Raw genomic sequence first — 20,816 nt, forward strand, 5'->3', positions numbered from 1 at the left:
TGCAAACAAAGGCCGAGATCCTCCAAACACACAAGAATTATTTATCTGGTAAGTTGCCCTACTGAACACAAGGTTCTGATTCAAAGCCCACTGAAATCAACTGAAAGATTCCTAATGACTTCAAAGACTTTTGGGTCAGGTCCCAGGCATATAAAAGTTACTCAGGAGCACAAGTATTTGCAGAATTAGGAATCTTATATTATTCACACAGTATTTGTAAAAATATGAAAGGAAAAAACTGTTCATCTGACAGAAAGAGTTGACATTTAATTGTTGCAAGTTAGAGTAACAAATATTACTTACATTTTATATTCTAAAATACACATAGAAACACTAATTAGAAAAACTCCAGCATGCCAATTTTGCATAGGCACATTTTTTGTTTGATATCTTTATGTAACATTTCGATATGACCTTAAACAATTCATTTTTCAAAAGCTTTTCCACATTATTGTGCTCTCCAAATAAGGCATAAATATCTAGTTTTAAGAAAAACAGACTTGATTTGCACAAAAAATAAAACAGTCCTGCACCAATTTCATATGTTTTCAAAATATATTAAGTGTGTTTTCAATTCTTTCATTGTAAAATAAGAAAAATAATTCTTTTATGACTTGCACAAACAAAAATTCAGTTTTTAACATTTTATTAAAAACAGAGGGCATACAAAAACAAATTTGCAGTTGTTCATCCCCAAACCATTTTGAGATTTTGCTATGGTGTGCTGTGCAAAATAATTTATTAAACAGTATCAAATTATAATACTGGTTCTTCAAAGACTGACTTAAAATTGTTGCCTACTGCTTACATGTATTCACAATAGCCAACAGAGTTTAAGGATGTTACTGCTCACACAATCGCAAAAAGAAATAAATGGGCCAATATTTCATTACAGTTTTTCATGATTCAGCACAAGACATTTCTGTTTCATCTTACAAATCATATTATGCTTTAGAACTCAATCTTCATATGCTATTGGAAGACTAAGAAAAAAAATCTATTAAATTTGTCTCCTGTAAAAATGTTAGAAAGTAAACTAGAATGTGAATCTGTTGGGTTTTTTGGTTTACTTAAAATGAGTATGTCAACTCTACTTGAGCTAGGCTCCCTTGGTTTGTGTTAGCTATCCGTAAAGGCTGATTGAATGAGATTCCTTTCATCATACAGGCACTGCTGTCTTTGCTACAGTAGTAGAGGCACGCTTTGACAGACAGCATGGCTTCAGATGACAGGCAGTTACCGGGTAACTGCAAGGCAATGAAAGGTTGATGGGAAATGTCCTCAATTTCTCCAGACGGATTCTGTCCCTGAAGCAGCCACTCATTACCTGAAAAAAAGAGAGCATGCTGTCACTGCCTTTTATACACAAAGACAAATCTCACAACGCATCAATATGGGCATGACTGTAGTTTTACGATAACATAACATATACTTTCTTACATGCAACCATAAGTGGATTTTCCCATTCTGGCTGAAAATTGAAAAATGTTTCACAAATAATTCTTTAGAAGTAATTTGTAACTTATGAAGTTTTTATTGTATAAAGCTTGCATTTAAACATATGGGTGGTACCTTGCACTGACTTTTTTTTAGATATATCAAAGCATCTGCAATATGCTTTGTAAGCTGATATTCAGATTTTTTCATTGAGCTAACAGAAGCTGTGTGCAAATATCAGAGTCCTAATACTCAAGATTAGATGACTGAATGCCCCAAAAGTTCATGAAACTGAAGATTCTTATGAAACATTTTCACAAAAAAAGTGTTGGCTTGAGAAATGGTTTACTGGAGGTTAAAATGTTTGGGCTGGCTGTTATGATGAGATCTGAAATTTCAGGGTGTTTAAATATTTAAAGAGCATATAAGCTAAAAAGACATTTAACAGTGGAGACATGCAAAACTGGAAATGTAGCTAACTTGTTGACCCAACACATATCTTGCCATAAGTGAGATGGATAAAGTACTATTTTTGGCATTTTTCAAAATAACTACAATGTTAAAAAAACCTGTTGGATTTATGAATTTTAAAATGATGGGTATCTCTAAACTGCTTACACTCTATTAACCCTCAAACCATATGGGATATAAATACATTTTGTAAAATCTACTAAAAATACAATGGTCCTCTCAGTTCAAAAAATTGAACATAAGAACAGCCACACTGGGTCAGGCCAAAAGTCCATCTAGCCCACTAACCAGTCTTCCATTGCCAGATGCTCCAGAGGGAATGAACAGAAACAGGGAATCATCAAGCGAGCCCTCTCCTGTCATCCATTTCCAGCCCCTGACAAACACAGGCTAGGGATACCATTCCTACCAGTCCTGGTTGATAGCCATTGATGGACCTAACCTCCATTAATTTATCTAGTTCTTTCTTGAACTTTGTTAAAGTCAACACTGTCCAATTCAGTGGTGCAGATGAGTGGTCATGATTTAAAAAGTCAACAACTATATTTAGATTTTATATCTGCAATCTACAACAGGAACAAATGTTGTAATCTGGACCTCTGAAAATCTGACCTCAGAAATGGAAAATGAAGATTAAAAAACTATTTTTTGAAAAAAATTTCCTTTTTCTGTTTAGTGATGCTTCAGAAGAACAGACCGGTAAGGCTTTCAATATACTCTCTGGCACGAAGAGTGAAGAGTTCACCTAATTATATGTGGACAACAGCTTTTTCTGAAGACATCACTTATTTTCTAGGTACCTGGATATAACCAATAGGTAAATTATGCTATTTTTTAAAACAACTACGAGGAAAATGTTCCTGGATAAGTGATCATGAACTCACTTTTCAAGAATGGCAGGCAATATGGCATTCATATAAATAAAGAGCAATGCTTTTATGGTGGCAGTTTAATTTAGGCCCATAGTACCATAATAGCACTATTTTAGGCATACTAATGTAACCCAGTGTGGTTCACTGTCCCATGTAGTGGCACTTAGACCACTTATAGTAAGAGATAGGAACAAGGGAGCTCTACAGCCTAAGCTGAGAGCCAGCTGTCTTTACAGTTCAAGCTGTCGAGGCTCCTACACTAAGCTCCAGAAGTCTCAGGTTCAAGTTCACCCGGTGGCGGTTACACTAACAAAGAGTGATTTTACAAGGGGATGGAAAAGATTTAGAAATTCTTGTACAACTTGCTAAACCCAATTTTTTTTTTTTTTTTACTGTTAAAGTACCTGTGTAAATTCAGCATTTACATTTACATGGGGACTGTTGACCCCCACCACACTGCTGTCTCTATCAGAGGTAGCAGTGCTGGGGGATGGGCCCACTGGTAGGAGCCAGAGCATGCAGGGAACCAGCTTTTAAAGGCAGCAGCGTGGGGGCTAGGGAAGAGATGCAGCTGCGTGCAAGCTGGTACACACAGGGAGTCAGCTTAGGAGCCAACTGCCAGTGCCCACCCGCTTCCAGGGAGCCATCTGCTCTCCCTCTACTACCTCTGATATAGAGGCAGCAGGGAGGGGGAGCGTGTAACCATGAAGGTTAACTGATGAGCCCAGGCTCATATCACATCCTACATAAAACGTGTTAATACATTCTTATAAATATCATAACTGAGCACCTAGGAGACAAAGAGCTTAGGTTTACAGCACTGTTATGAAACACTTAGATTCACAGCACTGTTCTTCTTTTTCTCCTTCTTCCCATTTTACAGATAGGCAACCAAGGCACAGAGAGATTACACAGGAAGTCAGTAGAAGAGCCAAGAACAGGACCCAATTCATCTTGTTTCCAGTGCACTAATTGTGCATCTTACTGTATACATGTGTGTATATAGTAGGGTAAATCAGGTTTAAATTTTGTCAGGTGCAAATTTAACTTAAAATAATTTCTCACTCAGGATAAGAATGTCCTTACACCGGATAAAATGTGACTTCCTTCAACAGTATGCATCAAGTTTCTTGCTAAAAATTCTAGCTGTCAGCCTCCTGTAAGACAGATGATAAGGGTGGAGCAGCCCATCCCCAAATGACGATAGGAGAGCAACCATCCAAAGAGCATAATGGGACTGGGCTCTTATTGTTGATCATTAGCAAAATCTGATATTTTAATTGTCTGTCCAACACATTATTCACTCTAGATGAGTGGAGGAATGAGTGAGGAGAACTTTCCAAACTTGCCTACAGTTTTAGAAATGTTTAAATATTGTATGTCACCTTCCGCTGTGAGAAACCAGGAACTGGGTGCTTCTTCAGTCAGCTTTGTATTTGCAGGAAGGCTTAACCTTAACAAAAACTGAAGAGTCTGACCAGGGGTTACAGTCAATGAAGGAAGTTGGATGTTTGGTGCTGATTTAGGCAGCCTGGGAACGTTGGCCATCTTATTGTTTTGGACAAATGGACTATCTACAACATCAAATATTTCAGTGTTCAGGATAGGCAGCTGTCAAAGAAATCAAAAGAAATATTAACAAGTATTTATATTTGAAAACCTGCTTTATGGCATAAGACTGCAGAGCATTGCGTAATTACGAATTCAAATCACCACAATATACGAATGAAAAATTTGTACCAAAATGAAGATTTATATATTTCAACACATTTATTGTAAGACATGTACCCCGTTTAGCCAGCATACAGGAATGCTGCATTGCTAGGAGAGGGAAGAGGAAATGCTATGAAAAAAAGCTATTAAAAATTATTATAAAAGAATTTCCTTTAAGCAATATGAATGTCCCCATTTATTTTTTGTGTTTTTTAACTTCTCTGTTAGAATAATTTCATTCCAGTTATCAGTTTAATAATAGCCCAATAGTGCTTTCTATTAACAACTGTATCCTGAGATGATAAAATTCTAGCTCTTGACTGTGGAAATTATGCAGTCCGGGACATGATTATCTCATACAAACAGAAGCATCCGATAGTTGGTATTTAAATATTAAACTTATATTAAAATTTAGATGATACTAAATGTATTTAAATACACTTCCTGTCCTGAGGAAGACAGTTTAGACTGTGCATCAGTGTATCTCCATGGCAATAGCTACTTAGGTATATATGATGCCATCTTCACACAGAGCAATTAATTCACATCTGTTTTGCCTTACTGTAATAAGGAAATAAGGTGGAATCCACTTCTGAAATGGGTCTATTTGGGGAGAAATCAGGAATAGACAAAGTTCTGCATTTGCTCATGAAAGATTAAAAGCCATTTAAAAAATAGCTTTCGGTGATGAACACTGAAGCAGAACTAGATTTGAAAAAGTCCAATTTAATAAACCAAACACATATTTAGGAGTAATATGTATTGTTTTTAAAAGACCACAGTGAGCTATTTTGCTTTCCCATTCATGAACACATGAAATAAAAACAGTGTGCTAGCATTCTCAAGGTTGAACCTGCACTTTGTTGGGCTGGTTTTGCATTCCTACTATGCCACATGCCTTTATTAGAAGTCAGAGAAAAAACTGCAGAACTACAGTCACTGGCAACTGTTCATGTAACAATGCCATGCAGAGATAACTGAACTCATCAGCCCTTTCTTGGGGGACTTGATCCGCAAGCAGTTGAGCAATCTTAACTCCTATTAATTCCAATATGAGTTGTGATTGTTCAGGACCCTGATTAGGTGTTCATCATCTTGCAGGACTGGGCCAACAGAGGCTATTTCTCAGAGGGCTGAATTTTCTGTATTCTAGCTTTTTCATTCAAGTTAGTAATTTCTTTCTCTATGCACAAGGGTCCTTCCCAGACTCCTAGCAGAGATGGACCACTTATTTTACGCCTAACAGGAGATCCTTAAAATAGACAGCATTTCTGTTTGTTGAAATATTATGGATAACCATTTACTGATCTGAATAAATCTATCAGCTATGGTATTTTATACCACCCAAAATCACTATGAGCTGAGGAAAACCTCCAGTAAGAATTCACCTTAACAAAATCTCATGTCAAAAGCCTAAAATAAGTTTTACTTGCCATGGAAACAGTTTTTGTTTCTAAATCCAGTACTTTAATTTGATGATTGTTTGTGTCAGCAATATAGAGGAGACGGCCATTCTGTTCTATACATAATCCTCCGGGTTCATTGAAAGTCGACTGCATGAGGCTGGAACCAACAACATTACTTGCTTCTCCTGTGCCTGCCAGTGTAGCACAATTCTTCATTTTAGGATCTACAAACTTAATCTAAGGAAAACAAAATGAATGTTGAAAAGTCATCAGATAGATAATACAACAGATTTGTGTGGCTAGTGTTTTCAGAAGACACCAACATTTTGTAGTACTCTACTTGAGTGCCCAACTTACACACAGTAAGACTTTCTGAGGTAAGATGCTCAATACTTGAAAACTTAGGCCCTTATAGGTATGTCAAGTGAGTACTTGGGGCATGCAAATTCGCTAGTCTATTTTGATATTATTGGCCAATTTCCCTTTTCCTGAAAATAAAGCTATAAATAAATATGCAGGAAATATAAACAGTAAATAAGTTAATCACAATTTTTCTAGAGCAGGCAACCTAACTAACATTAAAAGTAATCAAACTCCTATCTTCATACTTCTATACTACTTTTAATTTAATGAGGATTTAACTACAGTATCAATTTGTAAGTATCTGGGCAGACAAAGAAACTCTAGGAATAAGTATAGTCATAACCAATAATTATTAAATGGATTTGTAAACAATTATTTTGAACCTACGCATCTCCACTATACAAATTCATGATGATAAACTTATCATATACAGGCAGTCCCCGGGTTACATGGATCCGACTTACATCAGATCCCTACTTACAAACGGGGTGAGGCAACCCCGCACTAGCTGCTTCCCCCCAGCAGACCAGGGAGATGCGAAGCTAGCGCCCCCCCCCAGCAGACCAGGGAGACACGGAGCGGCTTTTCTCAGCAGACACCTCAGCTTGAGAATAAAGGACTGAGGGAAGTGAGGTGTGGGAGAATAAAACTGAGCTCCGGAGAAATGTTTGGCTAGAGTTTCCCCTACAGTATGTACCAGTTCCAACTTACATACAAATTCAACTTAAGAACAAACCTACAGTCCCTATCTTGTACGTAACCTGGGGACTGCCTGTACATATATAATACTCAAAATGTTTTAATAATTAGTTTACATGAAGATGGGGATAATTCATATATATTTATTTATTATTAAAGTAAAAAGCTGCAAATACATATGAAAATTGGATTGCTTTGCTTTTATTCCCTTCCCCTACCCTGTTTTCAAATACCACTTGCTTCTTACACCCTAATCCTGCAAGTTTTCTATGCATGCTTAAGCTTTACAGCCTGCAAGTAGCTATATTGATTTCAATAGGATTACTGAGAGGTTAAAAACATGCTAAGACTTTACAGGACAGGGGAGTCTTGGATTGTTAGGTCTTTGGGGGCTAGAACTATATATCTTTCTCTCCAATTTTATATTACCTTACATAATTGGGCCACTGTGTGGTAATATAATATGAATATAGGTGGAACCTCTGTCATCTGGGACACTGTGGTCTGGCAACATCCATGGTCTGAAAGGAACATGAATGTTGCTGGACTAGAGAGCCCCAGAACAAAGGTTGCTGGCAGCTGGGAGCCAAACCAGCTGGTAGGGCCAACACAGTAGCAGAACCTACGGGGCATCAGAGCCCGCTGGGCGGGGGGAGGGACTGAGCCCACAGCTGGTGGGGCTACAAGTATCTGCAGGGCTGTCACTGGAGCTTCCGGGCTGGCAGGGTTGCCAAAGCTTGCAGGGCTGCAGAGCCCGCAGGACTGTCACAGTCAGGGGACCAAGGGCAGTGGCGCCAGGTAGTTGGGGAGAGGAGCCCAGCGGAGAAGCTGGTGCCCCACTCCAATCTTCCCTGGTCCAGAAAACTCACTTGTTTGGGACCAATCAGGTCCTGAGGGAGCTGGACCAGGAAGGTCCAACCTGAACTAAATAATAGTAACCAACTGACAAAACTGGATGATAATAAAAACAGCTCATCCCTCCCATTGTATTAGTTTTCCTGCAGGAAGAAATGAAGAGCAAGTGACATGGTTTGGTTTGAATGGCGAAGCATTTGAATGTTTGTGCCACAAATGTAGGGTTTGATTTTTTTCATATTATCGGAGCAGTTAAAGGCTCTAATTAGGAGCTATGTTAGCAGCCTTACAGACTCACAATCTGTTTGTTTCATTTTCATATATTTTATTTTAATTTAAGAAACAAGATTAAGAAAAAAAAAGGACCCTTGTTATTCCTGATAAGCAAGTTAAAGAACTCCAGTGCAATTAAACTGTCAAGTACAGTTTAAAAAACAAAACGACAAATAAACCTTAATTGCAACACTGTTTGGCCACCCAGTTTAAATAAATGGCTTAGCTGAAATGCATCTTAAGCTAAATTTAAATATAGTTCTTGAACTCTGTTCCTAGTCTAACATAACTGGGTTCTTAGTTAAGATGAGAAAGAAAAAAGCTACCGAAGAGAAGAGATTGGATAAAAAACAAGTACCAATACTACATCTGCAATTCATAACATTCAGTATTTAATTTTTATTTGTTTTTATTTTCTTTTATATTTACAACACTGACTTAATCATATTATGTTATTTTAATAGACCCCATAAATATTTTAAAACATTATAGAATAATCTATTTAACAGCAAAATAAGCAGTAAATACAATTCCAGTCTCACAAATAATTAAACATATGCCGCTTCAAATTATTGTCGTTCCATTATCACAGTTGAAAATGAAAAAATTACTTTTGAAAATTTCTGAGCTGAATAACAGAACTCATTGGTTAAAAGGCATCTTATCTAACTAATTCTGTGTAAAATTAGGTTGAGTGAAAAAGATTGACTGAGCTTATTTAATCACAGGGTTGTCAAGTTCCTTCAAACTTTCAGCTTTTCAATTGGAGCCTGAGGAACTAATTGTTTCCCCCTAAAGCTTGATTTTAGCTATTTATTACTGCAAGATTTATGGCATAATTCAAAGCAATGTGTCATGAGTAAACTCAATGTATGCTCTAAATGTAGAAAACAACCAACCAGTTAGTTCTGGAGTAAAGTACAGGGCTATAATTCTACTTCATGGGTCAACAATGTAATAAACTCTAAAGGAGATGTTTGAGTGGGTTATGTAATCACCAGCATCCAAGGATGGAATTACTGCCCCATAATTCAAAATCTGGTGGGTATTTATATTGTGTTTAATACATGACGACATCTAGTATCCCAACTGCTTCTTTCTTTTGTTAACTTTCCATGCTTCCCTGCTTGACTTCCCTTCTTTTGGTCTTCATTCAGGGCTCTCTTTTACATCATTTCCAGTATTTTTAAGACATCTATCAATGTGGTATCTACATCTGTATGTTGCTGAATGGCATGTTCCCCTTACATGTACAAAAAGAAGCCTGCCAAATTGTTTTGTTCATGGCTCTTTAATTATTTGTAACAAGAAAAAGTACATTCAATTCTGTTTTAAAGTACTACAGATGAATGAATCCTAAATATTTACTTTAATTTTTTTTTAAAGAAAAGGTCTTTTACTTAAAAGTCTACCATTGCTAAATAGGGAATTATTGATTAACATTAGATACTTAACTTTTCATCTTAAGAGAAAAAAAACCCTCATGTAATTTCAGGAATCATTTACTACTATCCAAGGGTACCATCTATACTGCATGCTTATTTCAAACTAAGCTATTCTGGAAGAAATATTCTGAAATAGCTTATTTCGAAATGTCACATCTATACTACAGGGAAGCCTCAAAATTAGTCTGAGATTGGCTTCCCTAATGTGGACGTGCAGAAAAGTTGGGGTGGGAGGAGAATATTAGGCCTAACCAACACAGTGTTGTATAAACCTGGCCAAGGTAAATAATCGGGTTTAGTGGAGTAAACAAATCTAATCAGCGTGGAATTACAACACCCACAAAAATAGAGATATACAACATCTATACATCATAATCTTTATCTCACTTCATGACTGGTCCACCAATGAGAGTAATTACCAGCCTTTCTATCTCTCAGAGATAGTGGATGCTACAGGGCTAACCTCTTTCCCTCAAGCTGAAAAGGCCTCTGATAGTTTGGAGCTTTATTTTACCTCTCCTGGTCACTGTATCTGCCCTTCAGCACATGTAAGTCTAGACACCCAGTAAACCAGATAAAAGTCCAAGATCAAAATGAAGAGGAAAAAAGCAGTATGTCATTTGCTTCCTTAAGTCTGAAAAACACCATTTTTTGTTACTGAACCACAGTACTGAGATACGCTTTTCTGATGCTACCCAACTGATGCTAGTGGTGAAATGAGTTATATTAATACAGCTTTGCATAATATATTATACTGACTTACCTTATGATTATAGGAATCTGCTACATAAAGCAGTTTCCTTTTCTTGTCCCAAGTAACTCCAAGGGGGTGCTGCAGCTTTGCATTTATTCCTGCTTCATCAACATCACCAAAGGCAAACAAATTCTAAAACAGTGCATTAATTAAATTTGTGCAATTAGTTGGTTATGCAATGTTGACACAAGGCACTAATCAGTGCAAACCACTGTAATTAAATGGAAATTAACTGGCTAATTTAAAAAAAATGCACTCATGGGAAACAGAGCACTTAGGGGATTGGATATGGATGTGGAGCCTTTGTATTCTAGACACTCAATGTGAATCCAGCCCATTTCAATAGCAATCAAAATCCACTGAATAAAAGTATGTGGCAGTGGCTTTTGTAAATGAGTTGGTCAGTCCAGTTCTTATTGCCCAACAATCTGCATTACGGAACGCGCGTTGGCACACTAAACAGTGAAATTAAGAAATGAAAGAGCCTGAAGCCAGAACTACCCTTTTGCCCCTAAAGTAGTTCCTCCAATAAAGCTTTAAAAATACTGGTAGGGTAGTGCAGGGAAGTTTGAAGCTGTGTTAGTCTATTACCAATGGATCTCTCTCTCCTCCTACAAGATGTTTCACTGCTCCATCTTTGAGTGAGATTGTTCGCACGGTGCTGCTCTCACTGTCTGCTACAAAAATACAGTTCCAGGGTTCTTCAGAAGCCAGAGAAAGACCTGAAGGCTGGGCAAAGCCTGCCTTATGGGGGTACGCATTGTTTCGGTTCTCTTCATTCCCACTCCCAGCAAATCGAATGCAGGTTCCTTTCTTTAAATCACTAAGAAAAACAACAAGAGCTTAGGTTCAAAGACAAGTCTGAAATAATTCAGAAAAAAGTCTTATAGCTTCTGTTTGATAAATAAGTTACCAAAATAATGGTGCTGCAAATCACAGCCAATTAACTGCTCTTATTTTAAATTGTTTATCAACTTGGCTTATAATTACTATTTAAACAATTTAGCATAATTCAAAGTCTATCTGTCTTTAACGTGTTGTCCAAGAAGATAAAAGTCTCCTTGAAGTTTTAAGACTCTTGTTCATCAATAGCTAAGTAGCTGATCGCAATAGTCAATATATATCATTATGCTGTATTGCTGTACCTTCCTTTTGGGAGTTTTCCACATTCCAACATGAGTGCCCAGACTTGATGGGTACCTGCCATGGCTATCCATAGAACATCATCTTCATGGGTCCCTGAAACTTTACCAAACGTGAATATAAATAGAGTAGAATGGACCTTTCTAGTAGAATTGCCCTTTTTTGGGCAATATTTGCCAAAAGAAAGCACTTCTGTCATGAAAAAAAATGAATTACTTTCAGTTATTTAGCCATTATTCTTCTGTAGGGGAGGAAAAGTTGTACTTTTTAATCTTGGCTGAAGATACCACTTTTAGGAAATGCAGTCAGCAGTCATTCTGATAGAGAAAGATACATTTTTACTCAGTTATTGATGATGAACAACAAACCAGGTCTTGGCAAACATATCAAAGAGCCAAACTAGTGAGAAAACTGGAAGTGCTCATTGAACAGTGCTTTTTGCAGGATTTAGGAGATAAATAGTGCAGAGTATAGCCTTTCACTTATACATTCATTATTAAACTCATTTAGTTTAGAGTTACAATTTAAAGCCCCTTGCAAATATGCATAATCTTAAGTTTACTACCATAAGCAGTATCAGTGAAATCAATCTGATTACTCATGGTAGTCAAGAACCAGGGCCGATGGAATGTGATGCTTTTGGAAGTGCAGAGCAATAGCAGAGAATGAAAATTACTATTTTTTCCCTAAAGAGCAGGTTCGACATACATACCCACTGTCCACATTCCCCTCCATTCCCATACTGCCTGCTTACATTCTTCTGTCCTCACTTATACAATTAGATAAACTTGCTGTTGAGATAAGTGGTTCTTGGTTTCTGAATTTTTTAAATTTGCTTTTACAAAAGGTATATTGTGTATATCATTTTGTCTAATATTTATACACCATAAAGCTACTGACTGACATTTATAAAGTTAGACACAAAATGTTGTTTAGCCATTATTTATTTTCCTGTAAAATATGACAGATTTAAATACAAGATTAGACGGATGTACCTCATTTTATAACATATTACATTTCCACCATTAAGTCAACACAATGAAGGGCATATAAATGTGAGCAAATAAAGGCCTGGAGGAATCGATAAAGAAAAGTACTATCTAAACTCATTATATTCCTATATAGAAAGAACAATATTAAAAGGACAGAAAGTTTGATCAATATAAAGAATATGGCGTTAAGGCACACAATCTACCATCTTCCTAATAAAGCACTAATCAAGAATGGGATCAGTCTAAAAGTATTATACACAACTCTCATATAAGAATTTTTGTTTTTCAAACCAGTCAGATATTAAAAACATTGCAAATCACACTGATTAACAGACCTACAAAAGAGGTAAAAAATGTTCAAATACCAAAATTCTTACATTCATGTCAAAGCTCGTAATAATTAATATGAATTGACAAATATCCAGCAATTTTGGGTTCCTTAGCTCTGCTCCTGCACACCGGGTATATGTTAATAGGGCAACCAGATGTTTAGACACTCTAACCTAAGAATTTAAGTAATTTATTACCTACATTTCAAATTGCATTGCAGAAAAATCACATGTTCTGAATGCTGAGAGTTAGAACAGATCAACCTTCCAAAACCAAACCAACCCAAAAAATCTACACAATATTTTAAGACTGCATGTGACACGTGAAACACCGAAGTTGTCCTTCTAACTTCCAACCCACTTTTTTATTAAAGGGGAAACTCCAACATGACTTAGGTTACACATGCGACATCGGAGGGGGAATGGAGGGGGGAAATCAGTATTCTTCAAACTTCAAAATAAGTGTTTTGACACTGGTGAGCCAGTCCCAAAACAACAAGTAATGTACTCCTAATGCCATTACTTTTCTCCATGCTTTTCCTCTACTGGGATCTGAGTTTGCAACACTCTGAGTTTCCAACACTGTTCAAAGATAACGCCACTGAATCTCTCCTGCTCCTCCACATACTCAGTACTTACACAGACAAAAGTTCCAGGAATAAAATTTAACGTTCCCAACATCTTTAAGCTGCTAGTGAGTGGGAAGATCAGCAAAAGAGTTCAAAAATCCAATTATAAACATGCTATAACTCACCAGGGAGTACACCAAAGCACAGAGCATTCTTAAACAGAAGTCTGCCACTGCTATCATCTTTGATCATAGCTTGTTTTTGCAAGTCTGATTTCTTGGTTCAAGTGGAAGAGGAATAGACTGTAATAATTGTAGCCTATGAGTCATTTCTACCATTGTTCTTCCAAGCTAGGTTAACCAGCTGAGAAAGAACCCCAAGAGGGATTGATTTCTAATAACTAAAACCGAATGTGGCAGATCGACCTCACAGTTTCTTTTCACTTAGCTCTGCCAGTTAATTAATGGGACATCTTAACAACACTGTAATCTTCTTTGGAACAAATCCTGTATACAGGGTGGCAGGGAGCTGTGCCACCACAGGAGCAACACCTGGGACAAATTGGGCTTCTAGGTAAGACTACAATTTGCTGCGAGCTACATCCCTAACTAGGGATGTAAAATCCCGGTTAGTCAATTAATCAGTCCAACATTAGGTTGACGTAACATTTAAACTGGCTAACTGACTAAGCGGGATCTGGGCTGGGGACCTCTCCAGCCCAGCTAGAATAGCCCCCAGCTCATGGGGCTCCCATCCCTAGTTCCATGTTGGGGCTGGCTCCCGGCTCTGTGTTGGGGCGGTGGCTGCTGGAGCAGCCCTGCCTTCAGAGCACCTGAGCCATCTGTGAACAGAGACTGCTCTGGATGCAGGAATACCCCTGCTTGCAAGGTACCCAGGATCACCGCGGATAGAAGCTGCTCTAGACACTAGAGTAGACCCTGCTTGCTGCGGTCTCCCTGTGGGCTGGAATAGCCCCCTGCTTGCAGCAGGCAGGGAGCTATTCCAGCCGCCATCGAGTACCCATAACCGGTAAGCATTACCTGTTTAGGCTGATGCTCATTGGTTAACCTTTCACATCCCTGCCTCCGGCACTAGCTTTGCTATATTGGCTGGTGAATTGGTCATGAAAAAAACCCCCTCCATCCCTTCCTATCCTCCTCCAAGAAATGTGCATGGAGGATTATCAGATACAGAAGAGCTGCTTTCTGTACCACTGCATACCTAGACTAGCAGTCCAGAGAGCCTAGATAAAGCTGTAAGGGGTTCTTACTTCCTCAACCCCAGGCTTAATTCCACAAACAATCTGTAACTATCATTTAAAAAAATTCAAAATGACGTAAAATGCACTGTATGCTTGCAACTGTCTTCAGTTAGAAAACAGAGTGCATCCTAATGGACACCAGGAACGTAAGAATTAAACAGTTAACCGATAAGCTCATACTTATCAGTTCCTGTTACCTTTTAATCTCTGCTAGGGAACGTGGGTGGACAGCTAAGAGCCCATGGGGATGGTGGCAGCTGGGATCCTGCAGCACATTACATGATTATTTACAGTTTATTTGTGGAAAAACTCCTTAGAGGAAGGTTAAGGGATGTATCCATTTCTTTAAATATGTATATAAGTAATAACATCAGTGATACCATATCGTGGTTATTGTTAAAAGGAAGTCAGTTCATTTGTTCTACGGTGCCCTGATGACAGACCTATTACAAAAGTTTATTCTTCTTACATTGATAGAAACTCTTCTAGTTTAAAAAGGACATAATTCAGAAAAAATAGCAAAAGCAGGAGAGCAAAAAGACAACACTGAGAAAAGCAGGGTGGAAATCAAATGATGAACCAGCCTTTACTCTTACTGAAGCTAATGTGGTAAAAATGTTACTCTATATTTTAGAAATGTGTGTGTCTGTCCATCCATCCATTTGTTCAAGAACTTCTTTAAATGGTAAGAGCTAGGACCACCAAATTTGGTCTGCAGATTCCTCTTATCATAACTTAAAGCAAGGTAAGGGGTTTGGTTATGCCAAGACACTAGGACATGCCGAGAATTTGACTGTTTCTTATAAAATGGAAAAGGAGGGATCTGGCAGGAGGGACAGTTACACTGGAAAAGACCACAGGGGACAGCAAGGGGCCAAATATGGGGACTGGGCCATCTATAACCCACTGGGCTCGCAGGAGGCAGGGATGGCGAAAGGGACAGCTATCTACTACATATTTAAGAGAGTTTGTCTACGTGTCGTCTGTCCCCTAGTCGGGGGACACGCACCTCTTCCCCTGGCTGTAACAACTGCAGCTCCAGCGCCCATGAAAATGTGCTTCTCATATGGCCTCAAGCTTCTATGGTGAGAGGGGGTTGGGACTGTCCTCTGTTTCTGGGGCAGCCTGCATACTGAACCCTTCATCCCCGGCCAGAACAATGATTTAAATGAAGAAAAACAAAAAAACTTAAGAGTTAAAGACCTGAATAACGCTGGGTAAATCTTCTAGTACCATATATTCCTTGTTTTCCTTATATGGAAAGGATTTATTTATGTTCAAAGGCTTTATTACAATTACCCAATAAAAGAACAAAGTAATACTTTCACGTTTACACAATTGAACAGTACATTCCAATCTACTTTGGAAGTTTTTTTTTAATCTAATGTCATTTTCTCCTTATTTGGGTATGTATAGTTTTATCTTTAGTGCTGCTTGTAGTATCAAAGCAGAACTTTTTCCAGTGAATGGCATATACCTGTGTTAAAGATCACTAACAAATTATAGTTTTTCATGCATTATTTCATATTTCAGCAGTTGTTTTGCAAAACGAAGTACACTTTTCCCAGACAGTTCTCCACTTTCTTCTGGAGTTTCCAGGATTCTCCATTTTCCTTTCCTTTATACACCCTTACTCTTAAGGGTATATGACCCTGATCTTAGAAACACTCATACACATATTTTACTATAAGTATGTAGTATTGTTGAATAATCACTGAGTAAAGTTAAGCACACTGGATCAGGACCTGTGTCATAAGCACAATTTTTTTCAGAGAGGAGAATGGTAAAGGATTTATTATTCATCAACAACAACATCGGTCCCATTCCCAGGACTACAACAAATTTTCAGCCTCCACGGTCCTGGGACTGCATGTCTACTTCCAGTCTGGAGATAAAGAGGCTGGGAATCAAAGCCATGTGTCTTGGATGGCAGCACTAACATTTCCTAACTGGACAGAAGAATGAAAATATTTTCCCATCTACTAATTTTATCTTTTTTTGAAAAAGTAGGGTAGACATCTGTCAGTATACATGTCCATTGCCAACATACCAGAGGCAAGAAAGAATAACTTTCATGTAGCAGATTGCACTCCCGTTTAAGTATATGTGGATAGGCACAATGGGTGAAATCCTGGTCCCATTGAAGTCACTGGAGTTTGGCTTTGACTTCAAAAGGGCCAGGATTTCACCCAACACCTATAAAATTAGTGGATTATTTACTGAAGAAAAAAATAGTCTTTACATAATTTCCGCAGTCAGATTCTGATGTTACCATTAGTAGTAGATGGGGATTGTCCTTTTTGATTTTTTTCTTGTCAGTATCTTTTGGGGAGCTAAAATTCCTGGGTTTTTTTTTTTGCATGATAAAACAGCAAAATCATGTACGTACTGTTTTATCATGCAAAACCTCTCTGTGCATGAATCAGCACAGTTCTTAGACAGTTTTTGTTAGTTAATTGCCGTTCCAGATAGAGCACAAAGCCTTGCTGCTCCCCATTATGTGTAAAATATAATTCATTTTCTTAAATGTCATGGCAAAGTATGTTTACACATCTCCACAGGTGTGCATGGCCCTCTGGAGGAAAAATATATTACGACAATTCCTTGACCTATGAACTTTCAATCGAATTAGAAATAAAATATCAAGAAACATCAAACAACTCTGCAAGAGAGACCAGAGAGTATGAAGATTATTGTAGCAAGAACAAATAATGTAATATTAATTTTCACTAGGTCTTTATCAGCACAATCAAAGTGTATTCAAAAACAAAAGGGAAACCTAACTCTGCCTCCTAAAACATGGAAAGGCTGAAGAACAGACTCCTTAGGGGTATGTCTACACTACCCTCCTAGTTCGAACTAGGAGGGTAATGTAGGCATACCGCACTTGCAAATGAAGCCCGGGATTTGAATTTCCCGGGCTTCATTTACATAAACTGGGCGCCGCCATTTTTAAATCCCTGCTCGTTCGAACCCCGTGCCGCGCGGCTACACGCGGCACGGACTAGGCTTCCTAGTCCGAACTACCGTTACTCCTGGAATGGAATGAGGAGTAACGGTAGTTCAGACTAGGAAACCTAGTCCGAACTACCTAGTCCGTGCTGCGTGTAGCCGCGTGGCACGGGGTTCGAACGAGCAGGGATTTAAAAATGGCGGCGCCCAGTTTATGCAAATGAAGCCCGGGAAATTCAAATCCCGGGCTTCATTTGCAAGTGCGGTATGCCTACATTACCCTCCTAGTTCGAACTAGGAGGGTAGTGTAGACATACCCTAGTTGAGCCCATTATTAACATCAACATGCAGTTCTAGTTTAGCATTTAAATGCTCTGAGTACTACACAAAAGTCAAAGATAGAGAGGTAAGCATGCCTACACATCTTGTTTGAATCTATTTTAAAAATATAAATATATTAAAATTGAGCAGCAATAATGGGGATTTTTCCCCTTAAACTAGATATTTAGCAGTCCAAAGAACATTTACCATCAAATAATAATAGAAGATGACATAAAAATCTTTTTAGGAGTCATGAAACATGTTTATTTTTGGGAATTATGCATCTGGCATTCAAAATAAAGAAAAAAAATCCAGAAATCAAATAGTGCTTAGGAATCTAAATTTGCCACAAAATGTATTAATGTCCTCTGTTCAAATTTTTTAATTACATAGTCTGAAGGCAAAAGATGTCTGTTTCATAGGATATCGCAAACTGTGAAATCTTTCCAAAACAGTGAAGTTTCCTGGCTACTCTACTTGTTCATGGCATGACCTTTTCTTGTGACTTCTCAAAAGGATTTTTCTTTTTAAGTGCTTTTGATACGGGAAATAAAATCTCATCCTATACTTCTACTCATCTGTCCAGCCCTGTCCAACTATTAAGCATTTTTTATTTTATTCTCTAGAGTATTTTAAAGAAAAACTTCAGGGTCTTCATTTACAAATACATATCTAGGAATTTTGGGATCTCATTCATAAATATACCTATAGCCCCTACAACTAGACTCCAATTATATTTCTATTACAAGATATTCTGCAAATTAGAATACACGTTGTGTAATGAGGTCACGAGAAATGTGCGTTCTGAGAGCCTAAGATAGTCAAACTGTGTGTGATAATAGAGAGCCAAGGTTCAGAGCTATTTCTGTGCTTTGATAGTCTAAGAAATCAAGACGCATCTGTTAAATGGTATTCAGTTATCAACTTGAGTGAGTCATCAGAAATAATTCAGAAAAATTATAGCATCTCCCCACATAATGTAATTTTTGTAAAGAGTCCCTTAATGGAAACATGGAAAAATCTTACATTATTTGCCTTTTAAAGGCTACAGAATTTGTTCTTGTTTATGAAATACAGGCAGTCCCCGGGTTACGTACAAGATAGGGACTGTAGGTTTGTTCTTAAGTTGAATCTGTATGTAAGTCGGAACTGGCGTCCAGACTCAGCACCCCAGCTGCTCTACCCCAGGCGTCCCCAAGTCAGCCGCTGCTGAAACTGACCAGTGGCTGACTACAGGAAGCCTGAGGCAGAGTTGCTCTGCCCCGGGCTTCCTGGAATCAGCCGCTGATCAGTTTCAACAGCGGCTGAATCTGGACGCCTGGGACAGAGCAGCTGGGGCGCTGCCGGGTAGGTCCTCCGCGGACCAGGGAGACGCCGGGTAGGACCCCCAGCAGACCAGGGAGATGCGGAGCAAAGACGCGGAGGACCCGGGCGGCGGGACCACCCAGACGCACCGCGGTCCCGCCGCCCGGGTCCTCCGCGGCTTTGCTCCACATCTCCCTGGTCTGCTGGGGGGGCCCCCCCAGCAGACCAGGGAGATGCGGAGCAGCTTTTCTTGCCCCGGAGGACGCGGGCGCTGGACAGCGGTGCGTCTGGGCGGTCCCGGTGCCCGCGTCCTCCGGGGCGAGAAAAGCCCCGTTCGTAAGTACGGATCCGACATAAGTCGGATCCGCGTAACCCGGGGACTGCCTGTACTGAAGTTTCATTTAAATTTGATCCACATAAAACTTATAGTGGTTTGAAGAAAGTATGAACTTGTAATTAGTTTACTGAAAGCGTTGTCAATACTTGGTGTTTCTATAAATAGATGCAAATCATGTAGTTCAAGGCTGAATTTTGGAATCTAAAGCTCACAGCTATGTCACTAAACATGGGTCACAGTTCTGTTCCTTCCAGTAAGAATGCAGCTATCAAGAACATTTCACACTTAGATCAACTGGGCATTCACTTGCTTTCAACAGCCACTGAATAAAAATAGAAGAGGACTTAAAAAGTTCACAGTAATTAATAATACATTTTAAAGGCACACCTCTCCTTATGAAAACATGGGGTGAAATTCTAATCAATTTAAGTCAATGGGAGTTTTGTCATTGACTATAGTGAGGCCAGGATTTAACCCATGGGGTTCTCTTAAAAATTAGTAATTAGACAAAAGCTACATTTCAATGGGCTCAACAAGTAAATCACAGATAAAACAGGATTATATCAACCTTTAATCATTTGCCTTGTCTTCATAAAATTCCCTGCCTTAAAAAATATATTTGTTTCAGTTTTCTTATGGTGGTTCAGCAGTCACAATCACTTTGCCTCAGTTTATGCTCACTGTAAAATGGGGATACAAAATAACTAACCTCACAATTATGATGTGAGCCTGATTAAAAAAAAAAGACACTGAGATCCTTGATGAAATGTGCTCCAAGTACCAAGTGGTTTGCTTTCCCATCACCATTTGTGTTCTTTAAATGTGTGATTGTATACAATGTATCTTCCCTTCAGGTCCTGGATAAATCCATGAAGTACAGATCTTTATACAAAGGCCATATTGATGATCCTAGAATAATATCAATTAGTGTACTCATTTCCTTCCATTTTGCTTATCTGATTGTTTAAATGGCTTATCCTCTAAATGAAAATTCTGCCATGCTTTCTAGGATGGCCAGACCACCTATATTACACAGCATTTCACACCTGAATTCAGAAATCTGCTTCTTGATATATTGTAAAAACAGCAGAAAACACACAGAATTTAAACAAGTAGCAGAACACATTTTATGAAACATAAGATTCAAAATCCACAGCAACAGCTTATGATTAATAATTTTGATACAAGACACCTTTCCTGAATTATCAAGGCAGGAATACTTAGGAAGTGCCTGATCCAAAGAGGATTTTGATCAGATCCTGCATTACCTGGAATTCAATACCAACACACACACTTCATACCTCTGAAGATGAACATTT

General features: G+C 38.4%; 1 protein-coding gene across 1 annotated transcript in view; it reads right to left on the reverse strand.

Moving 5' to 3' along the window:
• Positions 1-247: 247 nt before the first annotated feature.
• The window catches only part of NHLRC2 (NHL repeat containing 2), a 58,068-nt gene continuing 37,499 nt past the window's right edge, over positions 248-20,816 (reverse strand). The window contains exons 6-11 of the mRNA XM_006134970.4: positions 11,434-11,533; positions 10,880-11,111; positions 10,298-10,420; positions 5,927-6,136; positions 4,166-4,391; positions 248-1,327 (exon numbers count right to left, since the gene is read on the reverse strand). Of these exons, the coding sequence (XP_006135032.2) occupies positions 1,071-1,327; positions 4,166-4,391; positions 5,927-6,136; positions 10,298-10,420; positions 10,880-11,111; positions 11,434-11,533 (1,148 nt within the window). The 3' untranslated portion in view covers positions 248-1,070. The remainder of the gene's footprint in view (positions 1,328-4,165; positions 4,392-5,926; positions 6,137-10,297; positions 10,421-10,879; positions 11,112-11,433; positions 11,534-20,816) is intronic.

The sequence above is a fragment of the Pelodiscus sinensis genome, chromosome 8 (genome assembly GCF_049634645.1).
Source record: "Pelodiscus sinensis isolate JC-2024 chromosome 8, ASM4963464v1, whole genome shotgun sequence".
Lineage (NCBI taxonomy): Eukaryota > Metazoa > Chordata > Testudines > Trionychidae > Pelodiscus > Pelodiscus sinensis.